Source organism: Electrophorus electricus, chromosome 5 (assembly GCF_013358815.1).
Source record: "Electrophorus electricus isolate fEleEle1 chromosome 5, fEleEle1.pri, whole genome shotgun sequence".
Classification (NCBI taxonomy): domain Eukaryota; kingdom Metazoa; phylum Chordata; class Actinopteri; order Gymnotiformes; family Gymnotidae; genus Electrophorus; species Electrophorus electricus.
The window spans coordinates 24,068,417-24,083,903 of NC_049539.1; the positions used below are offsets into that span (position 1 = coordinate 24,068,417).

Genomic DNA, 15,487 nt, shown 5'->3' on the forward strand with positions numbered 1-15,487 from the left:
TCTTCATATGTAACAAGGTGTTTATTGCTGTTTTCACTCACTTTGTGCATACTGTTAATGAATGTGCTAAGACTCCTCACCCATGCACATCTTAGTCAGTCAGCCTATGAAAACTCCTTTTCTAGTATGGTAAAAAATAATTTGTTAAAAACAGACTTGCTCTGTTTGAACCAAAATCATTTATATTTGTTATATCAAGCAATTGGTATGTCAAAAAGTGACATATTGTGAATTTCTGACTGAAATGAAATAACAAGCAGTAAGGTTGTGCAGCTCTCTAATGTCACAAACACATAGAGTGGCTTTTTGTCCATATGGAATGCTTTTTGTATGTTAAATACCCATTAGGGGTCAAACTTGACAAAGAAAATTTCCCATTTCATGATGTGATTGAGAATTCCACACAGTGTCAAGGAATCATTGGATATGGTCCTAAATATTAGAAAAGACCAGGCCTGCAACACATTTCAATAACAGAAAACTGGGAAACTGCACTGGTTAGTTAACTACTGAGTAGGGTTTCTTTTACATTGTACTTGATGTAGTGATTCTGGAACATTATAGGGAGTGGAGTCAAAAAATAGATGGAGAGTTAAAATATAGAGCTGGGCATTTTTAAAATTATATTACGAACAGCGGCTAGGAGTAAAGCACAGGCTAGGAATCACAAACAGAGCATGGATCACAATAATCAGCAACAAGACTGCACAAACACAGGGATTAAATACAGTGGCTAATGAGCACTAGACAAGACGCAGGTGCAACTCATGAGGGGCGGAGAAAACGAAACTAAGTAAAACAAAGGTACGAGACAGGGAAACCATGGAGACAGGGACTCTAGGAGGCTGGCCTATCATGACAATACAATACTCTCATTACTCATTAGTATGATTTATTCTACTATTAATATAAAACGAATGTCAATTTTGATATTTTAAAATAACCTTATATAAAAACTAAACACAACATTTAGAATTTTCCATCAGGCTTCAGAACAAAACAGATGGTACTATTTATATTACTCAAGCTTATTGTTGTTTAATGCACACTGTTACACCAGTGACACCTTAAGATGAATTTGTCTTTAGATTTATATCTGACTATCAGATGATATCTATATCTTTCCTTTGTTAGTTGTTTTAAGATGCTCCTCAACTGCTCGATAACACTGTCAGCTTCGAGAGGGTGAACATTCACTCATGTTCTATAAAACTGTTTAAAGGAACCCACTTCACTGTTTTTGGCATTTAAATGTGAATGTTAACTGTCCATGTGACCAGCATACATACAGACTGGCTTTTACAAATGATTCTTTCTACTTACATTGTGGGATCCTGGTTATGGATTGTGAATAGAAGGTTTAACTCTACACTGTAGAATTTGTCTTACCTGATTCTAGCTACACATCTCAGTTTGTCTGGCAGTTGGTTGTCAAATATAAAGTAATCTTGAAAATGTGAGTTCATAACTATAATGTAATTTTAATGTCTTTCCCTCTGTAGTTCCTCCAAAGGTGACCCTGTTTCGGAAGGACTCCTCTTCTCCAGTGGTGTGTCATGCTACAGGTTTCTTCCCCAGAGAAGTGATGATTTCCTGGCAGAAGAATGGAGAGGATCTGCATGAGAACGTGGAGTTCAGAGAGACGTCACCCAACGAGGATGGAACCTTCCAGAAGAGAATCATTCTGACAGTCTCCTCTGAGGATCTGAAAAATAATGACTACACCTGTGTAGTTCAGCACAGTGGACTGAAGAAGGACTTGGTGCTAAGAGTGGATGAATGCAGAGTCCTGAACACAGGTAGGAGAAATCTGATTCCAGATGGGGAAAGGCTGAAACCTAACATTGAAATTCTTTATATTGTGGTGTTGGCCTTAGAGAAGACTCAGATGCCATTTTTCTGCTCCAACACCTATTGCCATAGCGCATCCTATAACAAGGTGCACATTCGACAAACAACAAACAGAATGGGAATAACTAAGAGGGGAGATGGGGTCGGATAACTACAATGATGCATACTACGTGAGACAAGGGGGAGACTGCACAGGAATGTGAGGAACCAATTGCAGAGTTTAGTAAGAAACAAACCAGTCCAGATGACAGAGTCAGAAGTGTAATGTAGGTACAGTCAGAGATCAGGCATTAGAGAGGTAGACAAACAGGGCAACCAAACTGTAGGGGGAAAACAAAGCATGAAAATGTAATACATTGCACAGAGCCATAACAGTACAACTAGAGGGAAGACTTTACATTGACACAAGGGCACAACAGGGCTTAAATACACACCAGGCTAATGCCAAACTAGGAAGATGAGAAGAGACTTGGAACAGAGACAAAGAGGCCAGAGGCGGCATTGCCCAAAGCCAGTAATATACCCGGAAGACAATATGATATCATAGTTAACCACAAGATGACATGACGAGAACTAAACTATTACGTGGACAGCACTGTGGGAAGACTTCCCTTATGTTATATAAGATGTAAATGTAAATAAAGAGCCAGTCACATTTTAGGACCCATTCAAGCAAAAATTCTAAACTTTTTCTCACAGTGATGCCATCTGCCAGTGTGTGTTCCAGTGTGTTAATGCTAGTAGTGGTGTTATAACAGTATGACAGAGTGACTCTTTACCACCAGGTCTGTAGTTTATGTTATAACAGTATGACAGAGTGACTCTTTACCTCCAGGTCTGTGGTGATGTTATAACAGTATGACAGAGTGACTCTTTACCTCCAGGTCTGTAGTGATGTTATAACAGTATGACAGAGTGACTCTTTACCACCAGGTCTGTAGTGATGTTATAACAGTATGACAGAGTGACCCTTTAACTCCAGGTCTGTAGTGATGTTATAACAGTATGACAGAGTGACTCTTTACCACCAGGTCTGTAGTGATGTTATAACAGTATGACAGAGTGACCCTTTAACTCCAGGTCTGTAGTGATTTTATAACAGTATGACAGAGTGACCCTTTACTAGCAGATGTGTCAAGAGAAGATGTTTTCCACCTGCGAGACCTGGGCTTGAGACCTGTTTTTGTTACTGTCAGGGATGATTGGAGTAGGGACAGAATTTTATCTCCATACAGCTCTGTAGCTCTATATAAACTTTAATGCGAAATCAAACAACATTCTGTTCATTCTGTTGTTTTTTCTGCATTCTCTCTGAACCAAAAGTTTGTAACTGCTCCACTCTTTAACTCATGAGCATTAGACCTCACTCCCTGTAAGTATAACCCTAACCATTTATGGTCAGTTCAAGCACATATACTCTTTAATCTTTACAGGCTGTCCTAAGGCCAATCGTCGTAAAAGAAGCGCAGATGAAGGAAGTAACTGTGCAGAATCTGGTAAATATGCATCTCCTCACATACACATAATGCCTCAGGGTGTCTTGTATTGTCCTGGTCATAGGACTGGTCACTGTCCTCATCCCACTCATCCCCCAACATCCCTTACACCTTCATACCCCACCCATCTCTTGATAACCCTCACACTATCCTCATCCCACACATTCCCTGACATCCCCAACACCATCCCCACCCCACACCTTTGTGCTTTATCCCTGTCTCTACTCTGTTCCCTTGTACCCCAGCAGTAGGCTGAGAATGTTTTGGATTAAACTATATGTATGTCCATACTCACAGCATTACTGCTATGTTAACAGACATTTTATTCCAATTCCCATGGAATACTGTAAAGCTTGTCCTGATCCCCATCATTACAGCTTAAATATTTGGAATATTTGGAAACCTTAATTGCAGCATGCAAGTTTTGTTGCACTCTTAATACGTGTGTTCCTATTTGAAATGTGTTGGTGTTTTAATTACAAATGTGACGTCGGCAGGGAGGGAGAGAGATGTGAGTGCAAGTGCAGAGAGTCTTTGTTCTCCATAATGGAATAAAGAAACAAAACAGAACATGGTAATGAGATGTCTAAATACAGCAATAATAAAAAGCTGCTGGTAAGAGTCGAGGCGCTGACACAGCAGAGCAGCTGTTAAATGCTTTGTTGTGATCCTGAGAGTCTCTTTGAAGCCTTCTGTGACTTCAGATAAAGTAGTAACTTAACTGATCTTTACTTTGCTGCATTTCTGTAAATTTAATGGAATTTTTGGATTTATCTCTATCTAGTGTAGACAAGCCTCAGTATGCAGAGTCAGCAATATTCAGTAGTCAGCAGTCTTGAGACACAAGTTTTGAGCTGTGATTGTTATTTAGTCCGTAATTCACACTATTTTTGTATTTTTTGCCCCATATTGTATTATAGTGTAAAATAATGTTTTCCTTAGCTCGTTAATGATTAACTAATGATTTTCCGCAGTGTAGCTCATTAATGCTAATTTATTCAGCGGGCAGGTACAGCTGTCAGTAAATCAGATTAAGTGCCTGCATGTTGGAGGTTTATCATTTACTTGCCAGATTAAGCACTGTTTGTAAAACAGAATTAAGAAGAATTTGAAAATAAATAAAATGTCAGTTTAATGTGATTTTGATGTTTTGTTTTTTTGTGAGCCATTTTCAGTCAGAAAATGCTAATTTACATGATTCTTTAAACTTTTACAGGTTCCCATTCTCTGCAGTACTTCTACACTGCAGTCACACCAGGAATCAATTTCCCAGAGTTCACTGCTGTGGGTCTGGTGGATGGAGAGCAGTTTGACTACTATGACAGTAACATCAGGAAGGATATTCCAAAGACAGAGTGGATGGAGAAGAGTGTGGGTGCAGACTACTGGAGCAGACAGACTCAGACTGCACAGGGTGATCAGGAGACCTTCAAAGTCAACATTGGTACATTAATGGAACGCTTCAATCAGACTAACGGTGAGAATAAACACACTCAGTACATGAATGACTAAACTCCACACAGCAGCTCCTAACATTCCTTACTTGTGGAACGGCGAGGAGTGTAACACATGAGCAATACACCATGACCAGGAAAATACTTTTAATTATAAAAAGCCTTTAATATCCATTTGTATGGTTAAATGCGGATTATAATAAATGTTTAGATGTGTGCCAAAAACATCAAATATTTTGAATAGATGCTTACATATTTTTACATTAACCTTTTGTGTATTAAATACCTGTGGCATTAGCAGTGTATCACTTGTGTATTTCAGGTAGTTTGGTTTTATGCAATATAAGTGAAAAACAGTAACATAATTTAGAAAAGATTAACTAAAGCAAACCTAAATTTGTTTTAGTTATTACAGCTTTCCAAATATAAAAACTCAGCTAGTGCTGAAGTGCTGATTATAGAGTGGAAAAAGCCAGACAGTGAAGCGCTAGACTCTGAAATGCTGCCACCTGGTGGATAATATCGATTCTGCATGTTTCTGTGTGTTGGTTTGCCATGTGCGTTCCAGTTCCTACTCCGTTACCTAGGTGTCAGTTAGGGAGGACAAAGGTCAACATGTGCTTCCTCTGGGACAAAAACAATCTCAGACGTCAGGTCTGTCAGTGTCTCACGTTATTGCAGAAAGCACATTTAGTCTACCTCACTTTTAAATGTTTGAAAGTGGAGCTGGTGTGTTAAAGGAACACAGACTGCATTCCACATGTCAGACATGCGCGAGGACTTAACGATGTGCCAGAAACACCAAACTCAGAGACACACACCAGTACACACTACTGTGAGTCAAAGTGCTTTATTTCCACAGCGCACTAATCCCACTAGACACCATCTTTTTATCTGAGAGCTGAGCGTTTATGCTCCTCCATGAATCTGTAGTAACTCTGTGATTAGTGGATGGGCTCCCAGTACCTCCCTCCACAGTACACAACCATCATTTTATAAAAATAACAAGACTTTTAAATAAATAATAATTCTGGCCAAATCTAAGAGCCAGTTGAAGTCACATCACACTGTTTAAGAACTAAATCACAAGGATGCTGTGAGCAAGAAGTTTGGGCGGACATTTTATCGTCCTCCAAACTTTGAAGGGGACATGTCCCCATCCCCCAACTACGTCCCCTGTAGCTCTTTGGTCAGGGTTATCCACTGTAGCTGTGTGATAGTTAAACCTGCCAAACTCAAAATTAGACTGCATAGCAGTGCCCCTTTAGAATAAACTTTGTCACACACACACACACACACACACCTCACCTAAACGAGGCAGATGCTCCTGTGTACCTGACACCGCTGAGGAAGAGGAAGAGGAAGAGCGTCCTGTCTTGTGGCTCAGTCCTCTTCTCTGGCCCCTCTCCACTCACTCGCACGCAAACACACGCGATGGGACGTTCTGTGACGGAGACCTCCTACCATGCCACACCCTGGTCTCTGAAAACAGTTGCACCGACGCCGGGCGCCCTGACTCAGCGTCACAGCTGTGCAGCTGGCCATCTCGCCGTGCCAACACCCCGCCAGCCCGCGTTCTTCTTATTTACACACTTATTCATTTATCTAAATGCGCCCCCCCACACACACACACACACCCCCCGTCAGCCTGCAGACGGATGGATAGGCGGCACAGATAAGGGTCCACGTGATGCCGCAGGCGACTCCACTAACTTCTGTTTCCCAGCAGAGAGAGAGAGAGAGAGAGAGAGAGAGAGAGAGAGAGAGAGAGAGAGAGAGAGAGAGAGAACAGCCACAGAGATGGAGAACTGGCTTTGATGTCCCACATCTTTGTGGAAGAAGGTTCAGGCTGAGACCTTGTTCTGTTTAACTTTCTCTCAGTGTTGTCTTGCTGTACTCTCACTGTCTGGTGTTAACCTTCTTGGCACCGTGATGTGGCACACCTCACTCCCTAAAGCCCATTTAACACCAGACACGGTAACCGTTAGCAGTGCTCACGTCTCCTCATCTGACACACATACTGCTAAATGCTCACGTCTCCACGTCGGTCTGGCACATACACTGAGAAATGCTCACGTCTCCTCGTCGGTCTGATGCACACACCGATAAACGCTCACGTCTCCTCGTCTGACACACACACTGAAAAACGCTCACGTCGCATCGTCGGTCTGGCACGCACTGATAAACACGTCTCCTCGTTTCTAAGGCATACACACTGATAAATGCTTACGTCTCCACACCTGTCTGGTACACACACTGATAAACACAACAACCACTTGAGTTTTACCTGCGTGCATTTCTGACTCTGCCTACAAAACCCGACAACAGTCCCATACAAAAATCAAGAACACAAAAAACGCATTACGCCTGTGTGGTGTAGTGTAGTGTACAGTATAGACAGCATAGTGGCAAACAGAACAGGCAAACACCTCAGACCACATGTTTTCATCTACAGCACAAAGAAAGTTCTCCTTGACCAAACAGCAGGGGGCGTAACGTCTATAAAGACAGATCCATCCTGGACGAGACTCTGCAGTCACGTCACCAGTGGTGTAGATTTCATTTCAACTTTTGGGGAGGATGCCAATCACAACATCTAACCTAACGTATGGGTAGTGTAAACCGGAATTATTTGGGGTAGACACAACCCCCCCTCCAAAAACTACACTCATGCCAGTTTTACAACAGATAAGCAGCGTTAGTAGTAAATTGACAAATCACGCAGTCACATGACTACACGGTTAAATGTCGAAGCTTTGCTCTATGGATGACAAAACACGTTACTGTTACGTTACAAAACTAGCAAGTTAACTGGCTATAGCTAACAAACTAAACTCCAGAATGTGTCTTCCATTTTTAATCCAGGGTTTGGCTATGGCTTGCGCTAGCTAACAGACCAGCAATGTTTCACATTATTACAGAAAACACATTCAGTTTACCTCACTAGTATGCTGAAGGAACACACTGCATTATCCACGTGAGGACGTAACGAATATGCCAAAAACAAGCTCAGAGACACACACACGCACACACACATTATTGCAAGTCAACCCAAAGTGCTTTATTTACACAGTGCACTAATCCCATCTTGACACAACCTTTAGTACCTGTAAGACTCTTTAACAGTCTCTCTCAGAGGTCTCTCCGTGGCCGGAAGGCTACAGCGTCCTGTCTACCCTGCTGGTGAGAACTGTGCGTTTGTGCTGTGGCTCCTCCATGAGTCTGTAGTCACTGTCCGTGATTAGGGGAGGGGCACCCAGCACGAACTCCGCCTCCCGCCCACCACAGTAACCCAAATGTGACAGATTTGGCCTAAAATTGTTTATTTTAAAATCCTAACAGCCAGAAGAAAACACATCACACCGTTAAAAACAAAATCACAAGATCCTGTGAGCAGGAATTACCGGGGAGGACATTTCACCCCCTAAAGACTGTGAAGGGGACACGTTCCAACCCCACCCATCTCTCTCAAAACTACACCTGTTAGGTTCCTCAAGACATTGCCTGCAGACACTGTCTCAGACAGACCCGCATATGGGCTCCGATCATACACCTCCCTCACCAGCAGGGACGTCCACTGTAGCTCTTCGTCCTCTGGTGTTCCTGTCTCTGCAGTGCCTTTTGGACAAACTGAGAGCAGCCTCTTGAGTGTAGATGTTTTCAATCTGGTCAGCGTTCATTTCATGCTTAAATATACTCTGGAGGAAGAAATAACCCGGTTACAGTTCTGTGAAACAGTGAATGTGTATACACTACTGTAGCACAGTGAATGTGTATATAACACTGTACCACAGTGAATGTGCATACACTACTGTACCACAGTGAATGTGTATACACTACTGTACCACAGTGAATGTGTATACAATACTGTACCACAGTGAATGTGTATACAATACTGTACCACAGTGAAAAGCAGAAGGCTCTACAGTTAAGTGATACGTACTTGTACACGCGCATGTCACATTTCTTTCACATGATCAGAATTCTTCTCCAATATATTTGTTTCATACTCCTCCTATGTCTTCTCAGTAAGTGGCCAGTGGTTGATGTGGAAACATTCCTTCTGATGTGGAGTATGGTGTCGTCTTTCTTCATTTGTGTTTGTATTTGAGTCTGATGGCATTATTTAGCAACACCAGGGTGGTGATTTCTGCTTCTTGCTCCCGACTAAAGAGACGCTTTCTTCCACCATGGGATGGTCTTCTGTGAACTCTGCAGAGTACAGTGTGATTACACAGTCAACGGTGTGTCTGCTAGACATGGGAAGAAAGAATTGTCCAATTATATTTTCAGACTTTCCCAGTGTGCACAGTCCTAATGATTCCAGCTGTAGTGTTACCCCTAAACAGGCCGGACTCTCACTGGGCCGGAGATGCTTCCCAGCTTCTTGCATGCTCATGCTCTCGCTCCTTTGCATGTTATAGAGAACAGAGCAGGTAACTGTGATTAACTGTGATGGCTGAAGTGTTTCTACACATTACAGAGGTGTGGTCACACTGAACTTTAGGCTTTCTGGCTGAGAAGTGTGTGTAGAGTTTTGCAAATTGAGTGCATGTGATTGGGAAAAACTGTGTGTATATTTATGGTAGTAAATGATAAGTAGATGAATGATACGTGTATTTTATGGACTTGCGACTTACTAAACTTTTCTTTATACTTTCTAGTCTATGCGAGTCTGTGATTTTCCGCAGTAGGCCGTAAAGCTTTACAAAAACTCCCACTTAACTATTGATGGTAAACTGGTGAATAATCAAATCTGCAAAGGTTAAATCGAGGTTAGCTAAGGTCAAGGTTAGACTTTACAGCGGTGCCCCTTGAAAATAAACTTTGTCCTTCATGCACACTGGTACAGGATGTAACTGAACACCAGCAGCAAACCTTAACAGGCAGAGAAACCACTGCACCAAACACAGAGAAGCAACATGACCAAGAACCAGAACTCCACTGTAAAGCTAATGGGAGACTGTTTAGAAGAAGACACCAACACAGAGGATCCATCAGTCATCATAAAGACACTAATGAGTGGGTGTTCCCTTAATGGACCCTTCTCCAGTTACCATGACAACCCAGATAAATACACATAGACAATTACTGTAGAGAGACTGAAGAATAAACAAACAAAATAGAATTGAAAAACAAAAAAAACATTTTAAATGTTCAATATCTGCTTATGTTGTCCTCCACTGACAAATATGTTCTAAGCAGCCATGCAGTTTCCCTATTTAAATACTTTAAATAAACACATCCAGCTACACTCATCTGTAAACACTGTCATATGAAGGGCACAGAGGGCTGTGTGTGTGTGTGTGTGTGTGTGTGTGTGTGTGTGTGTGTGTGTGTGTGTGTGTGTGTGTGTGTGTGTGTGTGTGTGTGTGTGTGTGTGTGTGTGCTGGTGTCCTCCAGGGGGCGATAGTACTGAGGTGTCATCACGATTCACTCAGTGTTGGGCTCAATAAGATAATAGTGTGATACACATTTATTTCCTACCTGCACATAATAGAATAAGATGAGAAACTCACCACCTACACTCAGAGCACTTTGATGCTTATGGACGTGTTTGCTGGAGCTATAGTGTAGCATGAGGTCGTCCTTGGTAGAGCAGAGAGGGGAGATGTGTGTTTACAGGATGAACAAATGCCACGGCAACAGAAGCCTCATCATAGCCTCTCAACTGTCAGTGGGTGCGAGAACCAAGCGAGCCTCCAGCCCACACACACACACACACACACACACACACACACACACACCTCACCTAAACGAGGCAGATGCTCCTGTGTACCTGACACCGCTGAGGAAGAGGAAGAGGAAGAGCGTCCTGTCTTGTGGCTCAGTCCTCTTCTCTGGCCCCTCTCCACTCACCCGCACGCAAACACACGCGATGGGACGTTCTGTGACGGAGACCTCCTACCATGCCACACCCTGGTCTCTGGAAACAGCTGCACTGACGCCGGGCGCCCTGACTCAGCGTCACAGCTGTCTGTCTCACAGTGCCAACACACCACCAGCCTGCGTTCTTCTTATTTACACACTTATTCATCCGCGTCTCCCCTGTCGGATCGCGTGTCTGCGGTTGGGGGTATTCCCCGCTAGTGCTGTGAGCTTACGACATGTAATGTCCTGCTAATGCAGGCTAACGGTGAAGGTCCCGCACTGGTGCTGTATTGACAGTAATGACCAGTAGGGGGCGTCTGGAAGGAGAGAGAGAGAGAGAGAGAGAGAGAGAGAGAGAGAGAGAGAGAGAGAGAGAGAGAGAGAGAGAGAGAGAGCACAGCCACAGAGATAGAGAACCGGCTTTGACGTCCCACATCTTTGTGGAAGAAGGTTCAGGCTGAGACCTTCATATCCAGTGTGTCTGTAGCATCACAGAGTCAGACGTCTGATTGTAGCATAAAGCCTCATACAGTTTAGATCAGACACTGGTGGAAATAGCCACAGTGAAGAGGTGTGTGATTAGACCTCAGTCCACCAATCACAAGCTGTTGTTAGCGTGTTATTTGGAATCCAAGCAGTTCCTTTTGATCTGATGTGGTGATATCAGTGATTGACACATAGTCAGATCATAGGCTCCTCCCACTCTCCACTCCAACTAAAGCAGCCGCATACATCAGTTCAGGTCTTTCAGTGGACTTAATGTCTGATTAGCGTTCTATGGACTTGAATGGTCACAGTGACCTTAATGACCTTTTCATTAATGACTGTGCTCAGAGTGCACAGGTACACACTGATAAACAGGTTAAGGCGTGTTCACATGACACCTTCTCAAATTCTCTGAAGCTTCTTTACGTAATTGTCTATGGAGCAGGACAGACTGCACTGAATCACTCACTCCTCTAGTCTCCACTAGTCTCCTCTAGTCTCCTCTAGTCTCCTCGTCTCTCAGGCACACACACTGATAAACGTGCACGTCTCCTCTTCTCTCTGTTACACACTGATAAACGCTCACGTCTCCACATCTGTGTGGCGCGCACACTGATAAACGCTCACATTTCCTCATCTGACACATGCACATTGATAAATGCTCACGTCGTATTGTCTGTTTGGCGCACACGCTAATAAACATTCACGTCTCCTCGTCTCTCAGGCACACACACTGATAAACGCTCACGTCTCCTCCTCTCCCTTATAAAGAAGTTAAGTAAAAATATGTATTAATATGTAATATGTATTAATTATACAAATCTAAATGTAATTTAAAACTAATGCTACAGTGATGAAGAAATCGCAGTCCACCTTCAGAAATGTTTCTCCCTGTCTCACTGTCCGACGTTCAGGTGGAAGAGCCAAACTCTTATTTCAGCACAAGAGGAAGGTTTTGGGTTTTAATGTCCAGACGCGTCTTTGCCTCGTCACATGTGACACTGCTGGTCGCTCTGATCAGTTTCTGCTTTGGTCATTGTGAATAATTCATGCGGATCCTTAGAAAACTTTAGCCGTCCAGCCGTGTCTCACAGATTAGATGTGTGATAGGCCCTGTGTCATTTGTTTGGTGAGCTTTAATAATCTTTTTTTCATTTATTTTTGTGAGCCAGTAACTTTAAGTCTGTAATCTAACTAGCTAAGATGGATGTGGGGTTTGCGGTATCAGCTGCGTTCATGTACTATATTCACTCCCTCAAAAGGGCTGTTTCTGTACTTGATTTCTTTGAAAATATTAGTTTGGAAAATGTAGAAAGGCCAGAATTCGTCCCAAGTTTTGTTTTGTGTAAATGTTAGTTTTATGCGCGCTGTGTAGTGCAACTAAATTGGATCGTGGAATGAAGGGGACAACACTGCCTGTAACTTATCAGCGGCATTAAGAAACAGCTGTTTGAACTGATTACTGGTTTGTTTTTTGAAGAAACCGTTGCGTGTAGAAAGCTAGAGAGAAGTTGAGAGAGAGAGAGAGAGAGAGAGAGAGAGAGAGAGAGAGAGAGAGAGAGAGGGGGGGGGGGTTACATTATGATTCCAGTTCTGTGAGACTCTCACTGAGACGTGGGGTTAAAGTCTCTCACTGCACTTCTGCTGGTTTTAACTCCAAACTCCGAGCGAGCACTTAGTCAGCAGTCTTTTTACTGCGTTAACTGAAGGAATCACCTTTTGATTTCTTGTGATTCTCAGCATTTCTCTTGTGAACTGTTTGAAAAGCTGAAGGACTGAGCTCATGTTTGTGATTAAACTCATCAGAGCAGCAGGTAACTCAGTACCATAAACACCCACTGCTCTCTTCTGTTCTAGCAACGTCCCCTGCCCCCTCTTATAGAAACATCCTGTCCCCCTCATAGAAAAGTCCTGCCACATCTAGAGCGTCCTGTCCCCCTCATAGAATCGTCCTGTCACAAGTAGAGTGTCCTGTCCCCTCTCATAGAAACGTCCTGTCGCGTGTAGAGCGTACTGACCCCCTCATAGAAATGTCCTGTCACGTGTAGAGCGTACTGACCCCCTCATAGAAATGTCCTGTCGCGTGTAGAGCGTACTGACCCCCTCATAGAAATGTCCTGTCGCGTGTAGAGCGTACTGTCCCCTCTCATAAACACGTCCTGTCGCGCGTAGAGCGTACTGTCCCCTCTCATAGAAACATCCTGTCGCATGTAGAGCGTACTGACCCCCTCATAGAAATGTCCTGTCGCGTGTAGAGCGTCCTGTCCCCTCTCATAGAAACGTCCTGTCGCGCGTAGAGCGTACTGTCCCCTCTCACAGAAACGTCCAGTGACTGCACACTCAGCTCTGTTTGGTTGTTTTCGAGGCGAGAGCTAAATGTGAGTGTTTGGAATGGCCAACTGTCCTTCTGCCAGTTACAGTTACAGCCGAGACTCTGCTGTGGGTGTGTAACACTGCTGTGTAACGCTGCTGTGGGTGTGTAACACTGCTGTGTAATGCTGCTGTGGGTGTGTAACACTGCTGTGGGGGTGTAACGCTGCTGTGGGGGTGTAATGCTGCTGTTAGGGTGTAACGCTGCTGTGGGGGTGTAATGCTGCTGTTAGGGCGTAACGCTGCTGTTAGGGCGTAACGCTGCTGTGGGGGCGTAACACTGCTGTGGGGGCGTAACGCTGCTGTGAGGATGTAACGCTGCTGTGGGGGCGTAACGCTGCTGTGGGGGTGTAATGCTGCTGTGAGGATGTAACACTGCTGTGGGACACATGACAACAGAGAAGATCAGGAAAACAATATAAACTAAGAGCAGGTTTAATAAAACTAATGTGAACACAGGCTAAGAACAAACCAGAGATCAGGACTAAATCCAGTAAACTACAGAGGAATTAAGCTACACACGAGGAAACGGGAAAGAATACAATATTGAAAACAGAGAGGTTACTAACAGGAGTTACACTAAACACGAGAGACCAGGGAAAAGACACACACACACTAGAGGGAAACACACAGACAGACAGCCATGGGTGATATACGGGAAAACCAGAACAGACGTGTAGAAACAGGCGAACCGTGAGAGAGCAGAGAACAGACTGACAGGAGCGTAGAAACAATGACCAGCAATGAAGGGACAGAAACACAGGGCTTAAGAACACACACTACCGAGGGAGAAATGAGTAACAGGTGAAACAAATAAGGGGCGGCGACTAGAAACGAGGGAAACTAACAGGAACCGAACCAAAATAAGGACACGAGACTGGTTACTAGGGGAACAGCGATGCTAGCATAGGGGAAGTGTGACGGAGAACACTCCGCCGTTCAGGCGAGCTGTAACTTGAGGGCCATACACAGCAAAATGGGACCCTGCGTTCTACTAGAGCGTGAACAGTGTTACGTGCACTGTTGCTCAGTACAATAGGAGTGTTTTTAGAAACTTTCTATGTTTCAAATATTGTTTCAAATGCCACAGAAGGCACAGAGCTCGTGTGTGATCCAGAATGTTCCAGGGCCTGCAGAACTGTCTTCTGTAGTTCAGAACTGTTGTTTGTCCACTATGTGGTTAACCTGAGAATCTTCCCAGGATTCACAGCAGATGTCCCAGTGTCTGTGGTGAGGATACTGGAATGTCCCAGTGTCTGTGGTGAGGATACAGGAATGTCCCAGTGTCTGTGGTGAGGATACAGGAATGTCCCAGTGTCTGTGGTGAGGCTGCTGAAATGTCCCAGTGTCTGTGGTGAGGATACAGGAATGTCCCAGTGTCTGTGGTGAGGATACAGGAATGTCCTAGTGTCTGTGGTGAGGATATAGGAATGTCCCAGTGTCTGTGGTGAGGCTGCTGAAATGTCCCAGTGTCTGTGGTGTGGATACAGGAATGTCCCAGTGTCTGTGGTGAGGCTGCTGAAATGTCCCAGTGTCTGTGGTGTGGATACAGGAATGTCCCAGTGTCTGTGGTGAGGCTGCTGAAATGTCCCAGTGTCTGTGGTGAGGATACAGGAATGTCCCAGTGTCTGTGGTGAGGCTGCTGAAATGTCCCAGTGTCTGTGGTGAGGATACAGGAATGTCCCAGTGTCTGTGGTGTGGATACAGGAATGTCCCAGTGTCTGTGGTGAGGATACAGGAATGTCCCAGTGTCTGTGGTGAGGATACAGGAATGTCCCAGTGTCTGTGGTGTGGATACAGGAATGTCCCAGTGTCTGTGGTGAGGATACAGGAATGTCCCAGTGTCTGTGGTGTGGATACAGGAATGTCCCAGTGTCTGTGGTGAGGATACAGGAATGTCCCAGTGTCTGTGGTGAGGAAATTGGATGTCACATTAGGGTCAGTGAGCTTGTGAATATG

General features: G+C 44.0%; 1 protein-coding gene and 1 long non-coding RNA gene across 2 annotated transcripts in view; one reads left to right on the forward strand and one right to left on the reverse strand.

The window, feature by feature from the left end:
• LOC113569330 (class I histocompatibility antigen, Gogo-B*0201 alpha chain-like) overlaps positions 1–15,487 on the forward strand; it is a 74,137-nt gene that overhangs the window by 2,302 nt on the left and 56,348 nt on the right. The window contains exons 4-6 of the mRNA XM_035526189.1: positions 1,503–1,799; positions 3,285–3,347; positions 4,564–4,824. Of these exons, the coding sequence (XP_035382082.1) occupies positions 1,503–1,799; positions 3,285–3,347; positions 4,564–4,824 (621 nt within the window). The remainder of the gene's footprint in view (positions 1–1,502; positions 1,800–3,284; positions 3,348–4,563; positions 4,825–15,487) is intronic.
• Positions 7,430–10,363, reverse strand: LOC118241402. Its single transcript, XR_004776055.1, has 3 exons — positions 10,321–10,363; positions 8,745–9,013; positions 7,430–8,499 (listed from the first exon to the last, which is right to left on the reverse strand). It is a non-coding gene; the product is annotated as an uncharacterized LOC118241402 (long non-coding RNA).